The 22246-nt window shown below is 32.9% G+C and overlaps 2 protein-coding genes across 9 annotated transcripts in view; one reads left to right on the plus strand and one right to left on the minus strand.

Annotated features, from left to right (window-relative positions):
• Positions 1 to 701: 701 nt before the first annotated feature.
• Positions 702 to 8467, plus strand: LOC110622601 (protein FAR-RED ELONGATED HYPOCOTYL 3). Of its 6 annotated transcripts, none has more exons than XM_021767165.2 (9): positions 703 to 912; positions 4875 to 7076; positions 7171 to 7227; positions 7370 to 7438; positions 7527 to 7592; positions 7692 to 7760; positions 7836 to 7886; positions 7978 to 8060; positions 8138 to 8467. In XM_021767165.2, exons 2-8 carry the CDS (start codon positions 4917 to 4919, stop codon positions 8035 to 8037), a joined length of 2532 nt encoding a protein of 843 aa, XP_021622857.1. In that variant the 5' UTR covers positions 703 to 912; positions 4875 to 4916; the 3' UTR covers positions 8038 to 8060; positions 8138 to 8467. The 6 variants fall into 6 exon arrangements, with proteins under 6 accessions (XP_021622854.1, XP_021622855.1, XP_021622857.1 ...); XM_043959926.1 differs by having other exon boundaries at positions 7981 to 8060; XM_021767164.2 differs by having other exon boundaries at positions 7978 to 8467.
• A 3891-nt stretch (positions 8468 to 12358) lies between these two features.
• Positions 12359 to 22246, minus strand: part of LOC110622498 (5'-nucleotidase domain-containing protein DDB_G0275467) — a 54806-nt gene continuing 44918 nt past the window's right edge. For all 3 annotated transcript variants that reach the window (XM_043959844.1, XM_021767010.2, XM_021767009.2), the window contains one exon: positions 12359 to 12833. In XM_043959844.1, coding sequence (XP_043815779.1) covers positions 12804 to 12833 — 30 coding nt within the window. In that variant the 3' untranslated portion in view covers positions 12359 to 12803. The remainder of the gene's footprint in view (positions 12834 to 22246) is intronic.

The following is a 22246-nucleotide window of genomic DNA, read 5'->3' on the forward strand; positions in this document are numbered from 1 at the left end:
TTCATCTCAAATTGTTATTTGCACAATATGGAGCTTATGGTTAAATTACAACAATGTTGGATGAAAATAATCTATCTTCACTTAGTTAAATTGCTTTACTACTCTGCAACAGTGGAGAACTGCTTGGTTTCCTAATGCAAGTACTGCATCTCAAAACAAACCATTCTCCCGTTATAAAGTGGACTTCACCTCCTACTTCAACTATCAAATGTACTGCAAATATTTTGGTAAATACAAATGAAATAGGGATTGGTTTAGGATGGGTTGTTCACGATCATGCATGATTATTTGTAAAAGGAGATATGTGCTTTTATTGTACATTTGTTCCTCTTTATGTTGTTGAGGTTATGGTCATTTAAATTGCTTCTATTTTGACCAGCTGGTTAATGATGTCAAAATCTTATTGGTAGAGCTTCATAATGAATTCCTCTTATTTGTTACAAAACCTGTAAATAAATATGCTCACGCTCTAGTGAAACCTATTGTTTATGTGATAGATTCAAATGAATGGAGTTTCTTTCCTCCTACATTTCTATGTGATTTCCAATTTATGAAGTAATATTTGACGTTCGTTTTTTTTTTAATTTTTTTAAAAAGTGAATTTAGTTTTGAATTATTGAATTAATAGAAAGCAAGGCAGCGGACGGGCGGGTTATTGACTCGGCTACGGATGCTCATTAAAAATAATAATAAAAAAGAAACCAAAAATTAACTCTGACAATAAACTTCTCTGTCTCACGCGCCCTCCCCGCGACCCTCCTTTCTCAACCCTCCCCAACAGGACAAAATTTTCTCATCTCCAGCAACAATTTTTCTCTTCTCCGGCGAGCTGCAACAATTTTTCTCATTCCAAAACGAAACCTCCTTCTTCCAATTTCCGGGGACAATTTCAGTGGCTAATTTGTTTCTGAGGTGCGTTTTGACCTGTTTCCTTTCTGGGTTTTATCTTCAACCTAGTCTCTACTTGAGAACAACCTTCCTGAGAGCGAGTTCTGTCTGTAGTGTTTTGGGTTTTTGAGTTTAAATAATTTTGTTTTTGCCAATAATTTTATGAATTTTAGCAATTTAATTTTGAAAATGCTAGTTCATTACTCTAAGTTGGGGATTTTTATTGAGGAGGCTACAATAGATTGATGCCAGAAATTGCTGAACTAAAAGTGGGTGTTTCGATGTTGAAATTAGTTGAATTATCATTTCATGCTTTCTTACTGTGTTCATTAATATGCTACACTAGCTGTGGTTATCGCAAGTGGTGCTTATTGCTGGGGATGGAGTGTACTTGGGTATTTTTTATTGAACACAAACACTCTGGTTGACCTGATTTATTTCTCAATAAAAGAATTCAAATGAATCCTTACAAAATCATACCAGATTTTAACTTATTTTGAAATGAAAATTAAATTGAATTCTCACATTACAAACAAGAGAATTATTAAAAAATAAATCAATTGAATCCTTGCAAAATTCTTGATTCTAAATGAGGGGAATTTTTTTTTTTTTTTTTCTCAGCGAATTGTCTTTTAAAAGACCAAATATGGGTAGGAGGAGAAAATTATTTTTATGAATGTTATAGGGGAGATTCAGATGGTGAGATATATGATTTACTTTCTATAAATCTTTTTGATATATCATTGAATTTTCATCAGAAAGCTACTCTTGTAATTGCTAAACAAAAAACTAGTTTCATTCTTTTGCTGCCTGGTTCTCATTCTTGTTGTGAAGAAACAAAAGAAACAGGAAGGTTGTGCAAAGGAAATTGTGAAGGACAAAAATGTATTGCAGTATTTAATTGGTAGGTAATCACTATGATGAGTGTAATCACAAAGCTGGAAGCAAAACAGATTTCTATTTTGAATACCCTGAATATAAACTATTACATATATATTCAATTTCAATTTTAATTACTTGTGGGTCCCTTGTTTGTTTAACCAGCATTACCAGTAGAAATCAAGTAATTCCAGCATATCAGATCTTTGAAATCTGGAGTCTTTAAACCTCATGAAACTTTTGCAGGGATAATTAAGCATTTTGAATTCCTTATGGTTGTTCATTCTGATGTTAGGCTTTTTTTCCCTTTGATCTGAACTCTGTGATGTGTATTTATTCAATAGTTCCTCACTTATTTTTAGAGTTCTTTATATTTTGAACCTCTATGCATGTTGTTCATGGTATATATCAGTGAGTAAAATAATTTTTTTTAGTTTCTTTGTGGGAGAAATCAAGTGTGGGGTGACCATTGGCCACTTATCAGGGTTAGTTAAACTACAGTTGCTAGTTACAATCTTGCTATACATTTCATTAATTCATTTTACTAACATGCTTCTACAACCAACCCCAGATTAACATTTAGAAAAACATTCATGTGAATTGCTTGTTTTGACAATACTGGGTTTTATAGTTAAATTAGTTTGATAATATGACAAGAGCTCCCTAAGCTCCCTAATATCTCCAAGCCTGTAACCCTCCTAATTTTACTTGTGAAAAGCAATTAATTTTTGTATTGTTTCCTGGTTTAGTTGTTGTGCAGTTGCACAATTTTATCATGAATTGATATGGATTTGTTAATTTTTATTTTTTTGTAGCTCTTCAATAGACAATTATAATACATTATGGTTTGATTAATATGTCTTTGAGCAAAACTTTATAGATTAGCTAGTGAGGTTCCATATCTTATTGAAGAAGGAAATTTTTTCTTCTAACTTCTGAACAAGTATATTTAAGCAATGGAACTCAATTGCATACTTTGGAAAACTGAATCAAACAGAACTTAATTTAAGAGTCTAACTGAACTGAATCAAACTGAAGTAGTTTGGTGCCCAACAGTTCTGATTTCAATAATCAAACGTCATGCAGATTCTACACCCATCCATTTCATCCTAACCATTTCCTCTCCCAAGCAATTTCAACAATCACACAAAATAAAACATAACAATTTCAAGAAACAAATACAAAACTCATCAATTTCAAAAGTCAAAGTAAATCTAGCTCCTGTAATTTCAATAATTAAACAACCTACGGGTGATTTACTCATTTTCCTGAAAAAAAAAAAACAAAAATGAATAAAAGAATGTTGATGGATCATTTGTTTCAATGTCCAGAAAATACTTCAAAATAATGCTCAGGAGAAAAAAAGGGGAAGAAAATGTGCAAAAAGAGAAAGAAAGAAAAAGTACATAACATTAAAAGCATACACAGATAAAGAATTATATCCTAAGCCTGGATTTTGATTTTGAAAGCGTTTTTGGAGTTGGTCTTTGGTACTGATGTATGACTGTCATGGCAAGGAGAGAGATTTTTTTATTTTAGTTCGTTTTTTCTTTTCTTTTTTTTTTGTTTGGAGGGGGGGGGTTGTCATATGGAGTGTGGCTTTTTTAGAATTGCAGGAAGAGAGGGAAAAAGGGAAGAATTGTTGGGTTGAGCTTGTTTGATTTTCTTAATTTTTTTTTAAGAGATTTGAAGCTTTTAGGATATTTGAATTGAGCTTGTCTTTGGGATTTTGTTTGTCTTGAACTTGGGAACTTATGAATGTGCTTAGAAGCTTAAGCAATAGAAAAATGGACAGCAGCAGTATATGAGCTTGAATAATTTTTGTCAATCAGTTTTCTTGGTTACTTTTAACTCAACTGAATTTAAGTAACTGATTTGTGCAATGAATTGATTTGTCAATCGATTTGGTTTTTCAGTTATAACTAAAAATTACTCACCTCTACTTATTTAGCTACTGGATATTGTAACAAGGAGACAAAATGTTTTTAAGAAGTGATAATAGGCATAGCGATGCATCATATGCATTATGTTTTCCCGAGAAATTTGTTTGCTTTAGGTGCAGTGGTGGCTGCAGTGGATGGTGGTGGCATATTTATTTCTCACCAATTAAACGGGTCTGGGTACCTACATAAACTTAAATTGTTAATAGATGGGGTACATCAATCATTTACAACCCCACCAAGACCCACCCATTTGCTATCCCTCGAGAAAAAAGAATTGTTTGTTAAAAACTGTAAAGAATTACTATGGATAAAGCCTAGCAAATGCAAAGTGGCTTGCTGAATAAGACCAAATCAGAATTCAGAAAGGGCAACCTTTGGGAGATGAAAGGGTTAATATATTGAGAATCTTCTCAAAAAATTCTATATGTGTACCATTAGATGGGTGCACAGAACAGATCTTGTTTGTGCAAAAAAAAAATATGCCTTATACCTTGGGAACTAAAAATCTCCAAAAATAATTTGCTATACTGTTCTGTTAGTATGTTTTTCTCTCCCTTTTCAAATAAACTTTTCTAAAAATATCCAGACAATTAGCTATACTGTTTTCTTAGTGTGTTTTTCTCTCCCTTTTTCAAATAACTGTAGTGTTTGTAATTAGAACAGATGGATGCATTTTTCGGCTTCTGTAGGTGTCGAGTTCATGCAAAAAAATTTTGCCTTATCCTTCGGGAACTGAAGTCTCCAAATAATTAGCTATACAACTGTTAATATGTTTTTCTCTTCCTTTTCAAATAAACTGTTCTAAGAATCTCCAAACAATTTGCTATACTCTTTGCTAGTATGTTTTTCTCTCCCTTTTTCAAATAACTGTTTTATAAATCTTCGAAATTAGAAAAGATGGATGCATTTTTCTGCTTCCATAGGTGTCGTGTACTCTGTGATGGAGAAAGTACTTGCATTTTTTTTTATTGATTTTACTATTTTTCTTGGTGTTGTCATTAGTACCACAAGCTTTTCAAGGAATCTTTAAGTTTTCACTTGATATATATGTATGTGGCTATATGCACGCATAGATACTATATTGACCATATAAGTCTATTGTTGAATGATGCTAGGTTGTTGTATAAATGTTCCTAGAATGAAGACTTTTTTTTATCTTACCAGGTGCCTGATAGTGGTGTCTGTCAAAGATTGAAAATTATTGTCATGGACATTGATCTTAGGTTGCCTTCTGGTGAGCATGACAAAGACAATGAAGAACCAAATGGAATTGACAATATGTTGAGTGAAGACAAGCTACATAATGGAGATGTAGGAACTGAAAATATTGTCAATGTTGCAGAAGAGGTCCATGCCATAGAAGGTGGACCCATGTGTTCACCAACAACAGAATTCAAAGAAGAAGCAAATCTTGAGCCACTTGCTGGTATGGAATTTGAATCACATGGTGCGGCATATTCTTTTTATCAAGAATATGCTCGGTCTACAGGATTTAACACAGCAATACAAAACAGCCGTCGTTCAAAAACATCGAGGGAATTCATTGATGCAAAGTTTGCTTGTTCTAGGTATGGAACCAAGCGAGAGTATGACAAGTCCTTTAACCGACCACGTGCCAGACAAAACAAGCAAGACCCTGAAAATGGAACTGGCAGGCGATCATGTTCAAAGACAGACTGTAAAGCGAGCATGCATGTAAAGAGAAGGCCAGATGGAAAATGGGTTATCCATAGTTTTGTTAAGGAGCACAACCATGAGCTTTTACCCGCCCAAGCTGTGAGTGAACAAACCAGAAAGATGTATGCTGCAATGGCTAGACAATTTGCTGAATATAAAAATGTTATTGGTTTAAAGAATGACCTCAAAAATCCATTTGATAAAGGTAGGAATTCGGCTCTAGAAGCTGCGGATGCCAAGATTTTGCTTGACTTTTTTACTCAGCTGCAGAGTTTGAATTCCAACTTCTTTTATGCCGTCGAACTGGGTGAGGATCAACTTCTGAAGAATTTGGTTTGGATTGATGCCAAAAGTAGGTATGATTATGTTAATTTCTGTGATGTTGTATCTTTTGATGCTACTTACATTAGGAGCAAATACAAGATTCCTCTTGGTCTTTTTGTTGGAGTGAACCAACACTGTCAATTCATGTTACTTGGATGTGCTCTGCTATCAGAAGAGAGTACAACATCCTATTCTTGGTTAATGCAGACTTGGCTGAGAGGAATGGGTGGCCTTGCCCCAAAAGTTATAATAACTGACCAAGATAAAGCATTGAAGTCAGTCATTACTGAGGTCTTTCCAAATGCTCATCATTATTTCTTTTTGTGGAGCATCTTGGGGAAGGTCGCTGAAAATCTGAGTCAAGTAACTAAACGGCATGAAAATTTTATGGCAAAATTTGAAAAATGCATTTTCAGGTCATGGACAAATGATGAGTTTGTAAAACGATGGTTGAAAATTCTTGATAGATTTGAACTCAGAGAGAATGATGTAATGCAGTCCTTGTATGAAGATCGAGATCTGTGGGTGCCAATCTACATGAGGGATGCTACTTTGGCTGGAATTTCAACTATTCAGCGGGCTGAGAGTCTAAACTCCTATTTTGATAAGTATTTACATAAGAAAACCACTGTGCAAGAGTTTGTGAAACAGTATGAAGCAATTCTACAAGACAGGTATGAAGAGGAAGCAAAAGCAGATTCTGATACATGGAACAAACAACCTACATTAAAATCTCCATCCCCTTTGGAAAAGAGTGTTTCAGGGATTTACACGCATGCAGTATTCAAGAAATTTCAAGTTGAGGTCTTGGGTGTGGTTGCATGCCACCCTAAAATGGAAAGCCAAGATGAGACAACTGTTAGTTTCAGAGTTCAAGATTTGGAAAAGCATCAGGATTTTACTGTTGTGTGGAATCAGATAAGGTCAGAAGTTGCATGCATTTGCCGTCTATATGAGTACAAGGGTTATCTCTGTAGACATGCTCTGGTTGTTCTTCAGATGTGCCAACAGTCTGCGATTCCATCCCAGTACATTTTGAAACGTTGGACAAAAGATGTAAAGAGCAGACATCTTTTGGGGGAAGATTGTGAACAGGTGCAATCAAGGGTGCAAAGGTACAATCTCTTGTGCCAAAGGGCACTAAAATTGAGTGAAGAGGGATCATTGTCTCAAGAGAGTTACAATATTGCATTTCGTGCTCTTGAAGAAGCTTTTGGTAACTGTATCAGTGCTAATAATTCTAACAAGACTCTTGCAGAAGCTGGTAGCTCAGCTACTCATGGTTTGCTTTGCATTGAGGAAGATAATCAAAGCAGAAGTATGAACAAGACAAATAAGAAAAAGAATCCAGCTAAGAAAAGAAAGGCAAGTGTAATGGACAACGCTTTGCATGTTTTCAGATTCTTCCATTTTTTACAATTCATGATTCATTGATAATGAATGGCTTCTTTTTCCGCAGATGAACTCTGAGCAGGAGGTTACAACTGTTGGGGCAGAAGACAGCTTGCAACAAATGGTTTGTCTAATTTATAGATTTTGTTATTCAAGCATGTTTTTTTTTTCCTTATTGATATTGGCCTACTTTGTGTGAGAGGAATTCCTTGACAAATTTAATTTGACTTGATGGCGTTTCTTTACTAGTGGGATTTATTTTGTAGGACAAATTGAGATCAAGAGCAGTGACCTTAGATGGCTATTATGGAGCACAACCAAGTGTGCCAGGGATGGTATGGTGTGCTGTGAATTTAGCTTATACTCCTATTAACAATGGAGTCTAATGATTTTGCGTTTATTTGGCGCTTTATGTATATGCAGGTGCAACTGAACTTAATGGCACCACGGGATAATTTCTATGGGAATCAACAGACTATACAAGGACTGGTATGCCGGATAGAAGTTGACATCAATTGTATTGTAGCTACTTCACTGTTGAAGTATCATATGGTCACACATTTTGAAATTCGGGTTTCATATTTGCAGGGACAGTTAAACTCGATAGCACCAAGTCATGATGGTTACTACAATGCCCAACAAAGCATGCATGGGCTGGTATTGCATTTGCTGATGCTGTTTTCAATTTTCTTGCCATACAGCATTCAAATGATAACATTTTTATTCATGCAGGCACAGATGGATTTCTTCCGCACACCAGCTGGCTTCAGTTACGGCATCCGGGTGAGTTAGCTTGATGTGTTACCGTGACATCTGGAAGAGATAAATCTAATACTTACGAAATATTCCCATTATTGGGTTTTGTTCTTTACAGCAGGATGACCCTAATATGAGAACAGCACAGTTGCATGATAACGCATCCAGACATGCATAGAGAGCACCTCTGTCACTATAAAGGTAGTTCACATTTGAAACACTTTCATTGATTCTTGTAACCTAAGGTACCCAACGACACCGTTTTGCTACCTTTGTAGGGAAGGAGGTAAAGAAATTTAATTTTGTTGTGTAGCAGAAAAAGGTTTTTTACTGAAGCTGGAAATTCTGTAAAGAGTGAAATGTATCTTGCATTATGGTTAGACTGAGAAGAATTTCTTTAGTGTCTGTAAAATAAGATAGAGTAGGACACTATCACCTTGACAGTTTACAGCTCATTATGATAATTCATAGTTGGGACAGATTCAAGTTGGGGTGAAATCAAAATTCCTCCTGTAAAGGTTGTATTATTGTAGCAGCAGTGATTGTTTAACGTATTTGAGTCCTTGGATATTAGTATTTAACTTATTTTCGATCTTCTAGTTTGACTACTTGAGTGCTTGCAGAATATGGGAAAGTTTGTGCTTGTCTTAGCAATTTTCTTTAGACCAAAAACCCCAATTAGTCATGTGGCACGTGATACAGTTGCATGTAGAACATTCCTCCTGTCCCCAATTCAACATGATAAAACAAAATAAAAATTTTCTCCCGTATTTGTATTTGTATTTGTATTTGTATTTGTATTTGTATTTGATGTATTTACTATTTAGAACTAAATGAATCTCTATTTTATGCTACAGCGATGCAATTTTGTTAGATCACTAAAATAGTTTTTAAAAAAATTACTGTTTAGTCCTTGTGTTATGAGGAGTTCATTACTTGGTCTTTTGACTAATTAATCTTTTAATTAATTTCAGCTGTTAGGTATAAAAAAAGTTAAAAAATATTTTTATATGAAATAATTAATTAGTAGATTTTTATTTAAATTTTAGAAAAATTTTAGTTTTTTTTTTTTAATGAAGTGATTAATTATTAATAAATTTTTTTATATTATATGAATTAAATATTAAATTTAGATGATAATTATTAAAAAATATTAACATTTTTGAAATTAAAAAATAATTAATATATATTTCAAAAATTTTAAAAATAATTTAATATATTTTTAAAAATTAATGAACTAACTACAACTTTCTTTCTACTTCAAAGTCTGATTTTTTTTTTAAATTAAGTTTAATTTAATTTAATATATTTAAATTTATTTTCCTTATTTATGAAATAATTTATTATTTGTCCTTAACGCCTTTGATAGTTGAACATTTGAATAATCTGTCAATAATTCTTGCCGGGGAAGAAGGTTTGTTTATTTATTTTTTTTAATTTTAGAAAAAATATTATTTTATTTATATAATATAAATAAATTCATTAATTAATTTCTTAATTTTAAAAAATATATTAAAATATTTTAAAATTTTAAAAATATATAAATTATTATCTCAATTAATTTTAGCCATTTAAATATTTAAAATATACATAAATTCAGTAATTAATTTTTTAATTTTAAAAAATATATTAATGTCTTTAAAATTTTTAAAAATTCTAATAATTTTAATTTCAATAAATATATATATTTAAATAATTATTTTAACTTTTTTCAGATAAAAAATATATTATATTTATAGTTCTAACATAAATATAGTCTTTTGCTTAAAATCACACCTAATACCATAAATTCGCTCAAAAACCTTCGCTCAATCTCAAAATACAAATAAATTACAATTCAAAACTATATTTTAAGAAATTAATGCTATGACTTAAGGTTTAGAGAGAGAAAGAGTGAAAATTTTAATTTCAATTAATATATGTTTAGATAGTTGTTGTAACTTTTTTTCAAATAAAAAACATATTATATTTATAATTCTAACATAAATATAATCATTGGAGATATATTAGATGCAAATAGAGTCATTTGTGTGTTGAAATAATTGTTATTTCATAGTAAGAAAAATTCAAATTCGATGGCCTAAGGTTAAAGTTAAGCGATCGAATCTTTGGAGGTGAAAATATAACTACTTAAAAATATACTTTCTGCGGCCTAAAGTCTCAATGTTTGACTGCTGAACATTTGAAGTGTTGCCTAATATTTGACTTTAAGAGACATAAAAATATTTCATTAAATTTTTGAAAAATCATAACTTAGACTATAAAACTCCGATTTTGAATCCGTTTAAATTCTTGTAATCTACATTTTAAGATCTTTTAGTTTGATAAAAAAAATTTCAAAAGCACTCTATTTAAAAAATTTCATTTTGATCCCTCAAAGAGTTATAGAGCAAAAATTTAAGTTACAAACCTTCGATTTTTATTATATTTGAATTGTTGTAACCTATAATTTGAAATCTCTCATTTGATAGAAAAGTATCGTCAAAGAGGCTCTATATGTCAAATTTCATTTTGGTCCCTCAAAGAATTATGGAGCAAAAACTAAGTTACAAACTTTCAACATTCATTCAATTTGAATTGTTGTAACCTATAATTTGAAATCTCTTATTTAAAAGAAAAGCTCCATATGTGAAATTTAATTTTATTCCCAAAAATAATTTCTAAAAAATTTATCATATTTATAAGTTTTAAAATTTAAAAAATGAACTTAACCCATATTTAAGTTCAAAACAAGAATTAGAATACTTAGATCTAACACAACAAAACCATCACCCTTTCCTAAGTCCTAGTCTCTATTCTTTTTCTTCAACTTCTTCGTTCAAATCAACAAGACTATCCTTTGTCCTTGCGAGAATAGAACTCTTATCCTATCGTGGTTTAGCTCTGTTACTCATAAAGAAGACAACTCATCGTCGCTCCCTCCTTGCTGCTAGTCTCGATTCTCGCAAAAACTCTTCGTAGCTAGTCTCAGTTCTCGTAAAAAAGAGTAGAAGATAACTCCTTGCGATTCAGTCTATGGTTTGCCTCATCAATAGCTTTTGTGATTGAAATTAATTGTTTCAAATATTTTCTCCTCATTTCTTTTGATTAATTTTTGTTAATTTTGATTTTTTTTGTTGCTAATTAGTCATTAGTTATCGCATGTTTTCCCATTTTGGATTGTAATATGATTATATAATCACTAATTGTTGATTGTTATTAATTAATTTTAGCATGTATATTGTGATTTCTTTCTTGAAAATAAGATGGAATGTTGCATTTGAGACTCAAATACTTTTTAAAGAGTTGATTATTCTAGCATAGGGCTTGTAAAAACGGATAAAGTTTAGGGCTATAAACGATTTTGAGAATGTGGATGAAATGCAATTTGGATAGCTGCTGTTAATTTCAGTTTTTACTAAACCAAACCGAATAGATTAACATCGGTTCCGTTTGATTCGATTGTACCTATACAATCAATTTAGTTCAGTGTAGAGTTTTAGACATATTAGGGGTAACTTAGGAGACATTTCTATTTTTCTTTCAGGGAATCTTTAGAATTATCACTGCTTAACTTTCAATTCGCCTCTGCCATCAAATGAAATGTGAAATATGAATAACCCATCCTCCTCTCTTGATTTTTTAAATTTGATTTGATTCAGAACTAAACTAACTAAATACACCCTTGTAACTGTACAATAACTTTTATAAATTAAAATTTTTATAAAAATATTTAAAATTAATAAATATAATAAATAAACAAAAATAGGTAAACAATAATGAAAATAATTATAATATTTTTTACTTTGTAATATTCATTATTATATTATTAAAATTATGTACATGTATGATAATCTATTTAGTTTTTTAACTTATATAATGAATTAATAAATTAATATTTATTTTATTAATATAATAAATCGATATACCTTTTTAATTATTTTCCATACTACCCATAGTTAGGCATAACAAACGCTCAAGATATATTAGTAAAAATCAAGTATTAATTATTTCTGAAAGTTAAACCAAATAGATCCTAAAAATATAACTTATTATTTTAAAAAGTAAGTTATTTTTTATTATTCGAGAATTTTATTAAATTTTTTATACACAAAATTAACCATGAAAATAATAATATAAATATACCATTTTAATTAGCTTTTATTATATAATATTTAATTTAAATATAAGATGGATGGTTAACTAATGATTAAATATATCATCAATATTGTAATACGCTTGCATTTAAAAAAGTTAATGATTTGATATTTTAGTATTAAAGTTATTAAGAAAAAGAAAGACGTATAAAAGTAGTTTGGACTGCATATTATAATATTAGTGCATAAATATATATATAATTATGTTCAAAGTATATAATATATTTAACAAATTATACAAAAACATGTGTATAAAAATTAATTCTGCGTTCAATTCAATTCCAATATAGTACAAAATTCAATTTCGATATAGTACAAATTTGATATGATTCTTAATAAAAAATTAAAACCAAACCAGAGCCGTAAAATAAATTTGATTTGATATGATTCTTAATATTTCGGTATAGTTTTTCAGTTGAATATGAGATCCCCCAAGAACTGTGCAAGCACAGTAGAAAGCAGATTCATTTCATATAGTATTTGTCCAAGTTGCTGCAAAATCATTACTAAAAGAATGATATCATACTTCAATCTAAGAGACTACATATTAATAGAATGAAATGAATCTTTCATCCGCTCCTGCACAAGCAAGCCTGTGCAGGAGACCAATTTATTTTAATTGTTTTTTTTTTCCTTAATTTTACAAGGGATATCTCTCTTAATAAACAGCCACTTCCGGATAATGCAAAAACTGATTGCTGATTGGTTGTCCCAACTCAAATCATGGAAAGCATAGCAAATCAGCATCAAAAACAAAATGAAGCAGCTGCTGATAATCGGCCAAAATAATTCTGCTGAAGATTAAACTCTATTGATTCTTGAACAAGGTTGATGGAACCTGAAATAGCAATTAAAAATTCATAAGCTGGGTGGCATAAGAAAATTTCAGGACAAGCTATTAGACAGGAAAAACACAAAGAATTGAAAAAACTAAAAGATCAGAAGATTGGATCATCTTTCATGGTGAATATATCACAACCCAAAATTTAGGGCATAGAACAGGTCAAATTAGGATATGAAAGAAAAAAAAGGGCTGAACCCTAAATGTATTTAATTAGTTAATTTTAAAGTATCAAAACTGAAGTTAGGTTGCAAGAAAAAATGCCGAAAGTAAATCATATGATGATCAGTTGTGACATTATAGTTAATTTTGTGATCAGCAAGATCACACCCAACTTAAGGACACATCCATGCTAAATTCACCTACTGGAGGATGTGCATATTTTTAAGAGTGAAAGATGTAATTGCCAGTACTAGCCATCCTGTGAGATCAAACAAATGATATTATAATTTGATGGCTAAATAACATGCAGAAGTTGGACTCTTTTTTTTTTTTTTTTTTGTCTAAGTTGGACTCCTTAAATATTAAGTAAATTACAATTTGTACATGCAAACAAGAAGTCTGATATTGGAAAGAAAGAGGATGAACTCGATAAGCATCAACTTGCAAAATATAGTCAAAAGAGATGAACTAAAAAATGAAAGCAAGAAGAGCATGTGGCCTTGATAGAATTCTGCTCAAATTTCCTTGTCCTGGAAGTAGTGTGAATTACAGAGTCTTAATTGTTAAAAAAAGGTAGGTATTCAAAATTCAAAAATTATAGGAACATCAAACTCATGATCATACTTGGGAACTCTGAGAAGAGAGCAGTGAACTACAGATTTTACATATTACAAAAATCCTTGAACAAAAGGAAAAATTACTAGTTGGTCTATGTGGCTTAGAAAAACTCATTAATTAGTCCATCGATTTTAAAAAAAACATTGAAACATATTTAAGGTGTTAAAAAATCTACTAATTAGTCTCTCAATTAATTTTAAAAATTAAGTATTGCAGAAAAACTTAAAATGCCCTAATATGGAAGGATTAATTAGCAGATATTTTTATGAGTTTTTTCAAATCACAAACTAAAATAATAAAACATTTAATGACTAAAACGAATAGAAGAATTTATATTTTTTGAAATTTTAAGAACGTTTTAATGTATTTTTCAAAAGCGATGGACCAACTAATAAGTTTTTCTATATCATAAGGACTAAATAGTAAATTTTCCTAAAAAAATTTGGAGAGAATTCGAGATAATAAGCTCCATATGGTGTATAACAATTTCAAGAAGTCATATAATTAAGATTCCGTTTATTTAATGAATAACTTGTATGTGGAAAACGTTTTCCGCAAGCTTTTTTTATTTTTTATTTTATTGCAATATTGAGACACAAAGTGTGCTAATAAAATTCATTTATAAAAGAGTTCAAAAGTATTAATAAGATTCTCAAAGTCTAGAAAATTAATTCTTGCTTTGAAAATATGAATGTTTGTGGTAGAGCCACAACCAAACATGCAAACAGGGAAAGAGAAGAATAGAAAAAAAGGGAGGAAGAAATTTATTTTTGATTATCAACATTTATATTTACTTTCAGTAACATAACTACCTCTATTTTCAATTACAACTAACTAATAACTTTACTAACTAATGAACCAATGACTATTGGTAGCTTACAACTTACTAACACCTAGCTTAACTAATTAATCAATCTTTAGCTCAACATAACTACCACCGTCTTCCTTGCCATAGCAATCTGGCTCAGTTACAACATTACCCATCCCTGCGAGCTCATTCTTTTCCTCAAGAATGAAAAAGGAAAATGCTGCTATCTTTTACAGGAACTCTGGCTTCAAGAACAATCGAAGGGTTTGCAGTGTCCCAACTCAAGAATCAAAGTTTCCTTCAGCTTTTCCTTGAGCAGTTGAACTTCATAGTTCATACAGCAATTGGATTCTTTTGTCAAAAGAATCATTTTTTTTATTTGTAGATATGATATATTTCAGAATGTGCAGGTGCCAGTAAATAAAAGCTGCTTCTCTTTCTTTTGTCTTCTCCATATCTCAAATTCCAATATTTTGAGAACAATGCCAAATGTTGAATGCCATTTCAATATAAAACCCCCACAATCACAAATAAAATTATTTTCTTTTTCTACCTCAAAATTATCCTCATTGATTAAAAAAAAAAATTCTTGCTTCAAGCTTTGAATATGGAAACTGATATGTTTACAAATACATTGAAGACACCCCTTCTCCATTGACTGAGAATCACCACCACCATCTATTTATTCCTTTTCTTTATCAATTTCGTTAACATAACAAGACCCTAAAACCATAGAATCACTCCAAATAATTTTGGCAGAATTGGGAATCAAGAAAAGATTCTTACCCTCTTGAGTTTTTAACAGTAAATTGTTCATTCTATCAACTTGTTCAAGGGATTCTGGAACATTTTCTTCAGAATCAAATTCTTGAATGGGCTCGAGCAATTTGTACCGTAGCAGTTTACCAAACGGTACTGAAGAAGGAAATAAGGGAGAGAAAAAAGAAGAATTATGAGTAGAGAGGAGTAAAAATAGGTGAGACAGAGAAATTAGAGAGGCAAGGAGAATAGCATTCTGTATTAATATATTTGGATACCTCTCGACAATGAGTCACACGCACATATACTGTTTCTTCTAACAGAAAACCCAGCTGTATAACAACCATCCAGCTGTCTAACTATTTTATAATTCTATACCCAAATTACTCTTATTTCTAATTACATATTTCCCTCCTTTACATTTCTCTTCCTTCTCCTATGATACGTAACAATACCTCCTTCATGAGAACCTTCTTGCCCCCAAGAAGGTGTAAAGTCAGAGAACTGAGCTGAGATAAAAGTTCGGTCCTCCCAAGTGGCCGCTTCAAGAGGAAGGTTGACCCATTTGGTAAGGCCTTGTTGAACTCTCTAACCATTCCTCAAGATAGTTCTGGTCTGAAGATACTCTCTGGAGCTACCACAAAATTATCAGTAGACATAATAGGCAAATCTGACATTGGTGACATATTAGCTCCCATTGTCTTCTTTAAAAGAGACATGAAAAACTGAATGAATATAAGTAGTAGGAGGTAGTTGTAACTTATAAGCAACCTGCCCAATCTTCGTAATAATTTGAAATGGACGATAGTATTTAGCTGAAAGTTTTGACAGTTAAGGAGGTTTGTCTATAAGGTTGCAGCTTAAGAAACACCCAGTCTCGAATCTCAATGATCTCTCTGATCTTTGTTTATCTGCTTGCTGCTTCATTCTAACTTGAGCAACCTGCAAATGATCTTTAAGCAACTGTGTCATATACTGTCTCTTATGGAAAAACTCCAAAACAGCAGCCACCGACATCTCAATAGTAGGCAAAAATGTCAATGAGACTGGTGAATAGACATAAAGGGCCTCAAAGAGAGACATGTCTATTGCACTGTGGTGGTCGGTGTTACACCACTATTATAGATTATAGGAATTAAATATATTAATATAGGAAGTAAATATTGATAGATATATTGGTTACTTAATCTTAGGGATTGTATGATCATAGGCTTGATTTTCCTTTCTGTTTAGATACAGTCTCTCATGTATAAATAGGTTGTAATCTCTATTGTAATATACAATAAATATTATCTTCCTACAGGGTATCAGAGTCTCACCCATAAAAATTAAAATTTTTTTTTTCAGAGACTTAGAGCTCTGTTCATTTAGGTTCCCATAAAGGGTAACATTTGGATCTCACTGCCCCCTAGGAAAGACATCGGAGCGCCGCTAAAGCTTCACTGAAGAGCTGACGAGCATTCGGCCGGCGAGTGGGCCTCACGCGTTGCCACAACGACCGACCGCAGTTCCACGTGCCGGCGCGTCCCTGCTCAGACGCTGCTCTGGTCACCATCGCCGGAGTCACCACACCGTCCCCTTGTCAGATCTGAGGTTCATTTGCCGTTCGGGTGTTGGGTAGAGGTGTTTTTTGGTACTGTTCATATTTGGGCACGGGTACTGTTTACTTCTGACCCTGTGTTTATTTTGATTGTTTTGGGTTGGTTATCCTTATGGCTGAAGTTAAAACCACCATAACTGATGTAATTCCTGTGATGACTAAAATCACAGAACACAAATTAAATAAATCTAATTTTTTGGATTGGAGTAAGACTATTCGTATTTATTTACGAAGTATTGAAATGGATGATCATCTTACCAAGGATCCTCCAACTGATGAAACTCGTAGAGATTGGATGAGAGATGATGCTTGTTTGTTTCTGCAGATTCGAAATTCTATTCATAGTGAGGTGATTAGTCTTATTAATCACTGTGAATTTGTTAAAGAATTAATGGAGCATTTGGAATTTCTATATTCTGGCAAATGAAATATTTCCCGTAATTATAATGTGTGTAAAGCGCTTTACCGAGCTGAGAAAAATGATTAAACTTTGACATCTTATTTTCTGGATTTTAAAAGAGTTTACGAAGAACTTAATGTATTAATGCCTTTTAGTACATATGTGAAAACTCAACAAGCTCAACAAGAGCAAATGGTTGTTATGAGCTTTCTTGCAGGTCTCCCTCAAAAGTTTAAGTCAGCTAAATCTCATATTCTTTTTTACTCTGAAATATCATCGTTACATGATGTGTTCACTAGGGTGTTGCGTACAAAATTTCCAATTCCTTCACACTCCACTAGTACCCTTGTTAGCCGCAATGATAGTGGCAGACAGAATAATAGAGGTGGGCAAAGAGGAGGTTTTAATGGTGGTAAAGGATCTCAGCGTTCTGGAAAAACAGGTTCTACTTCTGACTTAGGAGGAATCATTTGTTATTTCTGCCGCGAACCTGGACATACTAAGAAGATATGTCAAAAACTACAGAATAAGAATCAGTGCACACAAATGGCCTATATAGCAGTTGAGGCCTCTTCAGATTAGAGAATTTTGATATCTGCGATGAGTATGCACAATTCATCCAATACCAGGCATCTCTGAAATCCTCTAATTCCTCTTTTATCGCTGCAATTGCCGAGTCAGGTAACTCTACTGCATGTCTTGCGTCTTCATCCTCCAAATTGGTTATTGATTCTAATGCTACCGATCATATGTCAAATAATTCTACCATTTTGTTCAATATTGAGTCTCATGCATCGTCTTCTTATGTTACTCTTACTGATGGCACTAAATTTTCTGTCATGGGTTCTGGTCATATCAACTTAATCCCTTCTCTTTCTGTATCCTCTGTGTTATGTCTCCCTAAGTTCTCATTTAATTTGCTTTCCGTTAGTAAACTCACTCGTGCATTGAATTGTTGTGTCTCATTCTTTCCTGATTACTGTGTTTTTCAGGATCTTTCGTCGAAGCAGATTATTTGTAGAGGGCGTGAGTCAGAGGGTCTTTACGTCTTGGATTAGCAACTACCTCAATCTCTTGCATGTTCCACGCGTTTAACACTTATTGATGTTCATTGTCATTTGGGGCATCTTTCTCTCTCGGCTTTGAAGAAGTTATATCCACAGTTTCATTCTTTGTCTATTTTAGATTGTGAGTCTTGTCAATTTGCCAAACATCATCGTTTGCCTACAGTATCTCGAGTCAATAAACGGGCTTCATCCCCCTTTGAGTTAGTACATTCAGATGTTTGGGGTCCTTATCCTGTTGTGTCTAAGTCTGGCTTCAAGTACTTTGTTACTTTTGTGCGTTTTATGCTAAAATGCAAACTCAATTCAATATTTCCATTCGTATATTGCAAAGTGATAATAGTAAAGAGTATCTCTCTGGGGAATTTCAATCTTATTTGTTACAAAAAGAGATTCTTCATCTGTTCTCTTGTGTTGACACTCCTTCACAAAATAGAGTTGCCGAAAGAAAAAATCGACATCTTCTTTAAGTAGCCAGAGCCCTCTTATTCCAAATGAAAGTACCTAAATGCTTTTGGACTGATGCTGTATCCACTGCTTGCTTTTTTATCAATCGCATGCCTTCCTCCATCCTTCATGTTGACATCCCATATAGTATTTTGTTTTCCACTAAATCTTTATTCCCTATTGAGCCACGTACCTTTGATTATACTTGTTTTGTTCGTGATGCTCGTCCACAGGTTACTAAATTGGATCCTAAATCACTCAAATGTGTCTTCCTTAGCTACTCTCAATGTCAAAAAGGGTATCGTTATTTTTTTCCTGATCTTAATCGGTATCTTGTGTCTGCTGATATAACATTCTTTGAGTCCACTCCTTCACAAAATGCTTTTGGACACTCCTTGCTTTTTTAATATTATTTGTTACAAAAAGGGATTCTTCATCAGTCCTCTTATGTTGACACTCCTTCACAAATTAGAGTTGCCGAAAGAAAAATCGACATCTTCTTTAAGTAGCCAGAGCCCTCTTATTCCAAATGAAAGTACCTAAATGCTTTTGGACTGATGTTGTATCCACTGCTTGCTTTTTTTATCAATCGCATGCCTTCCTCCATCCTTCATGGTGACATCCCATATAATATTTTGTTTCCCACTAAATCTTTATTCCCTATTGAGCCACGTACCTTTGATTATACTTGTTTTGTTCGTGATGTTCGTCCACAGGTTACTAAATTGAATCCTAAATCACTCAAATGTGTCTTCCTTGGCTACTCTCGATGTCAAAAAGGGTATCGTTATTTTTCTCCTAATCTTAATCGGTATCTTGTGTCTGCTGATGTAACATTCTTTGAGTCCACTCCATTTCTTCTGCCATCATTTGTTTATAACACGCAGGGGAAGGAAGATGACCTCTGGTTATACGTTGTTCGCTCTCTGTCTCCTCAGACTACTCCTTACACCTTCCGCTTATGTGCCAGGTCGCCCTCCCATCTTTAATGTGTATTCTAGACGCTTAGAGGACTCTGACTCCGCTCAGCTACCCGCTTCTTCGTAGACAGATCCTGCTCCCACTGATCCTTCACTGTCTGATTTGGATTTTCCCATTGCTTTTCGCAAAGGTAAACGTACTTGCACTCATCCTATTTCGTCTTGTGTCTCTTATGGTCAATTATCCTCTTCTTCTCGTTGTTTTGTCACTGCTTTAGATTCTATTTCAGTCCCCAAAACTGTTATTGAGGTTTTGTCCCATCCTGATTAGCGTACTGCAATGGAAGAGGAAATGATGGCCCTCGACACTAATGATACTTGGGAGTTGATATCCTTGCCTCCAGTAAAGCGGGCTATTGGGTGTAAATAGGTGTTTGCAGTAAATAGATGTTTGCAGTGAAAGTAAACCTTGATGGATCTGTTGCTCGCCTCAAGGCCCGTTTAGTGGCCAAAGGTTATGCTCAAACTTATGGAGTTCACTATTCTGATACATTCTCTCCAATTGCCAAGCTCGCATCTGTTCGATTGTTTATTTCCTTGGCAGCTACACATGATTAGCATTTGCATCAACTGGATATTAAAAATGCTTTTCTCCATGGTGACTTTCAGGAGGAGGTTTATATTGAGCAACCACCTGGTTTTGCTGCTCAGAGGGAGTCAGGCAAGATTTGTACACTTTGAAAATCCCTCTATGGCTTGAAACAGAGTCCTCGGGCATGGTTTTGCAGGTTTAGTGAGGTGGTCCAATAGTTTGGAATAAAGATGAGTAAGTGTGATCACTCAGTGTTTTATAGAAATTCTGATATTGGAGTAATTCTGCTTGGAGTATATATGGATGATATCGTCATCACAGGAAGTAACGTTACTGGCATCACATCCCTAAAAGAATTTCTTAAAACACAGTTTCATACAAAGGATTTGGGCTCCTTGAAATATTTCTTGGGAATTGAAGTTATGCAGTACAAGAAAGGCATCTTCTTATCTCAAAGAAAATATGTTCTTGATTTGTTTGTAGAAATAGGAAAATTGGGTGCTAAATCTTGTAGTGCCCTAATAACCCCTAACCTTCAACTTACCATAGAAGATAGTGAGCCATTTGCAGATCCTGAAATGTATAAAAGATTAGTTGGCAAGCCGAATTATTTGACAATGACTCGTCCTGATATTGCATATTCAGTGAGTGTGGTAAGTCAGTTTATGTCTTCCCTATTATTGCCCAGTGGGATGCTCTAGGACAGATTCTTTATTACTTGAAAGGGGCCCAGGGCGAGACCTGTTCTATGGTAACCATGGGCACTCAAATATTGAATGTTTTTCTTATATTGATTGGGCAGGCTCAAAGGTTGATAGGAGGTCAACTACTGGATATTGTGTTTTTGTGGGAGGTAACATGGTCTCATGGAAAAGTAAGAAGCAAAATGTGATCTCCCGTTCTAGTGCCGAATCTGAATATCGAGCCATGCCACAAGCCGTTTGTGAAGTCTTGTGGGTACGTCAACTATTGGAAGAAGTTGGGTTCACAAATTTGGTGCATGCTAAGTTGTGGTGTGATAATCAAGCAGCTATCTACATTGCCTCCAATCCAGTGTTTCATGAGAGGACTAAACACATCGAGATTAATTGTCATTTTGTTCGTGAGAAGGTCCAACAAAAGATAATCTCAACAGAACATATTCGAACTGGAGAACAACTAAGAGATATCTTTACTAAAGCTCTAAGTGGGACTCGAGTTGATTATATATGTAACAAGTTGGGCATGATTAACATCTATACTCCAACTTGAGGGGGAGTGTTATAGGTCATAGGAAGTAAATATGTTAATATAGGAAGTAAATATTGATAGATGCGTCAGTTGCTTAATCTTAGGGATTGCATATCATAGGTTTAATTTTCCTTCCTATTTAGACATAGTCTCTCATGTATAAATAGGTTGTAATCTCTATTGTAATATACAATAAATATTACCATTCTACACATAGAATTATAGGATGGAACAGTGTAGAAATGGAATAGCTATTTATAGCAACTAAATAGCTAATTAGCTATTCTTTACTTTATTTTGAATTTATATCATATAATAATTTAACAACTATTATTCCTTTATAACAACTAAAGCTAATTTTAAAGTTCGACAAAGAGGTTAAAATTTTAAAATTTAAATTTGAACCAAATCAAGGAATATTTATTCCACACTTCACCTATTACATGCTATTTTGTGAATCAAACAAAGCCTAAGGACTCCATTGGCTCATGGAACCGAATAGGGTAGGAATAGCTATCATATTAATGGAATAGTTATCCTTCACTAGCATTTTGAATTTAAAAGATACTAATTATATATATATATATATATATATATATATATATATATATATATATATATATATCATACATTTTAAATTTAATAAAAAATTGAAATTATAAAATTACCATTCCATGAAGAGGTTTTCCAAATTAAATTTGAACCAAGTCCATAAAAAGTTACTGAGCATGGAATGCTCCTATTTTCTCACCCTATTCTATGCCATTTCACAAGCCAAACAAAGCCCAAGTTCTATCAAACAAAAGGAGT

The sequence above is a fragment of the Manihot esculenta genome, chromosome 9, assembly GCF_001659605.2.
Source record: "Manihot esculenta cultivar AM560-2 chromosome 9, M.esculenta_v8, whole genome shotgun sequence".
NCBI lineage: Eukaryota > Viridiplantae > Streptophyta > Magnoliopsida > Malpighiales > Euphorbiaceae > Manihot > Manihot esculenta.

Bases quoted from the DNA above. Each gene is read 5' to 3' on its own strand.
- LOC110622601 (XM_021767162.2), top strand. From the start codon at position 4,917: ATGGACATTGATCTTAGGTTGCCTTCTGGTGAGCATGACAAAGACAAT. The intron at 7,439-7,526 runs GTATGGTGTGCT...ATGTATATGCAG, and splicing joins AACCAAGTGTGCCAGGGATG to GTGCAACTGAACTTAATGGC. The intron at 7,593-7,691 runs GTATGCCGGATA...TCATATTTGCAG, and splicing joins AACAGACTATACAAGGACTG to GGACAGTTAAACTCGATAGC.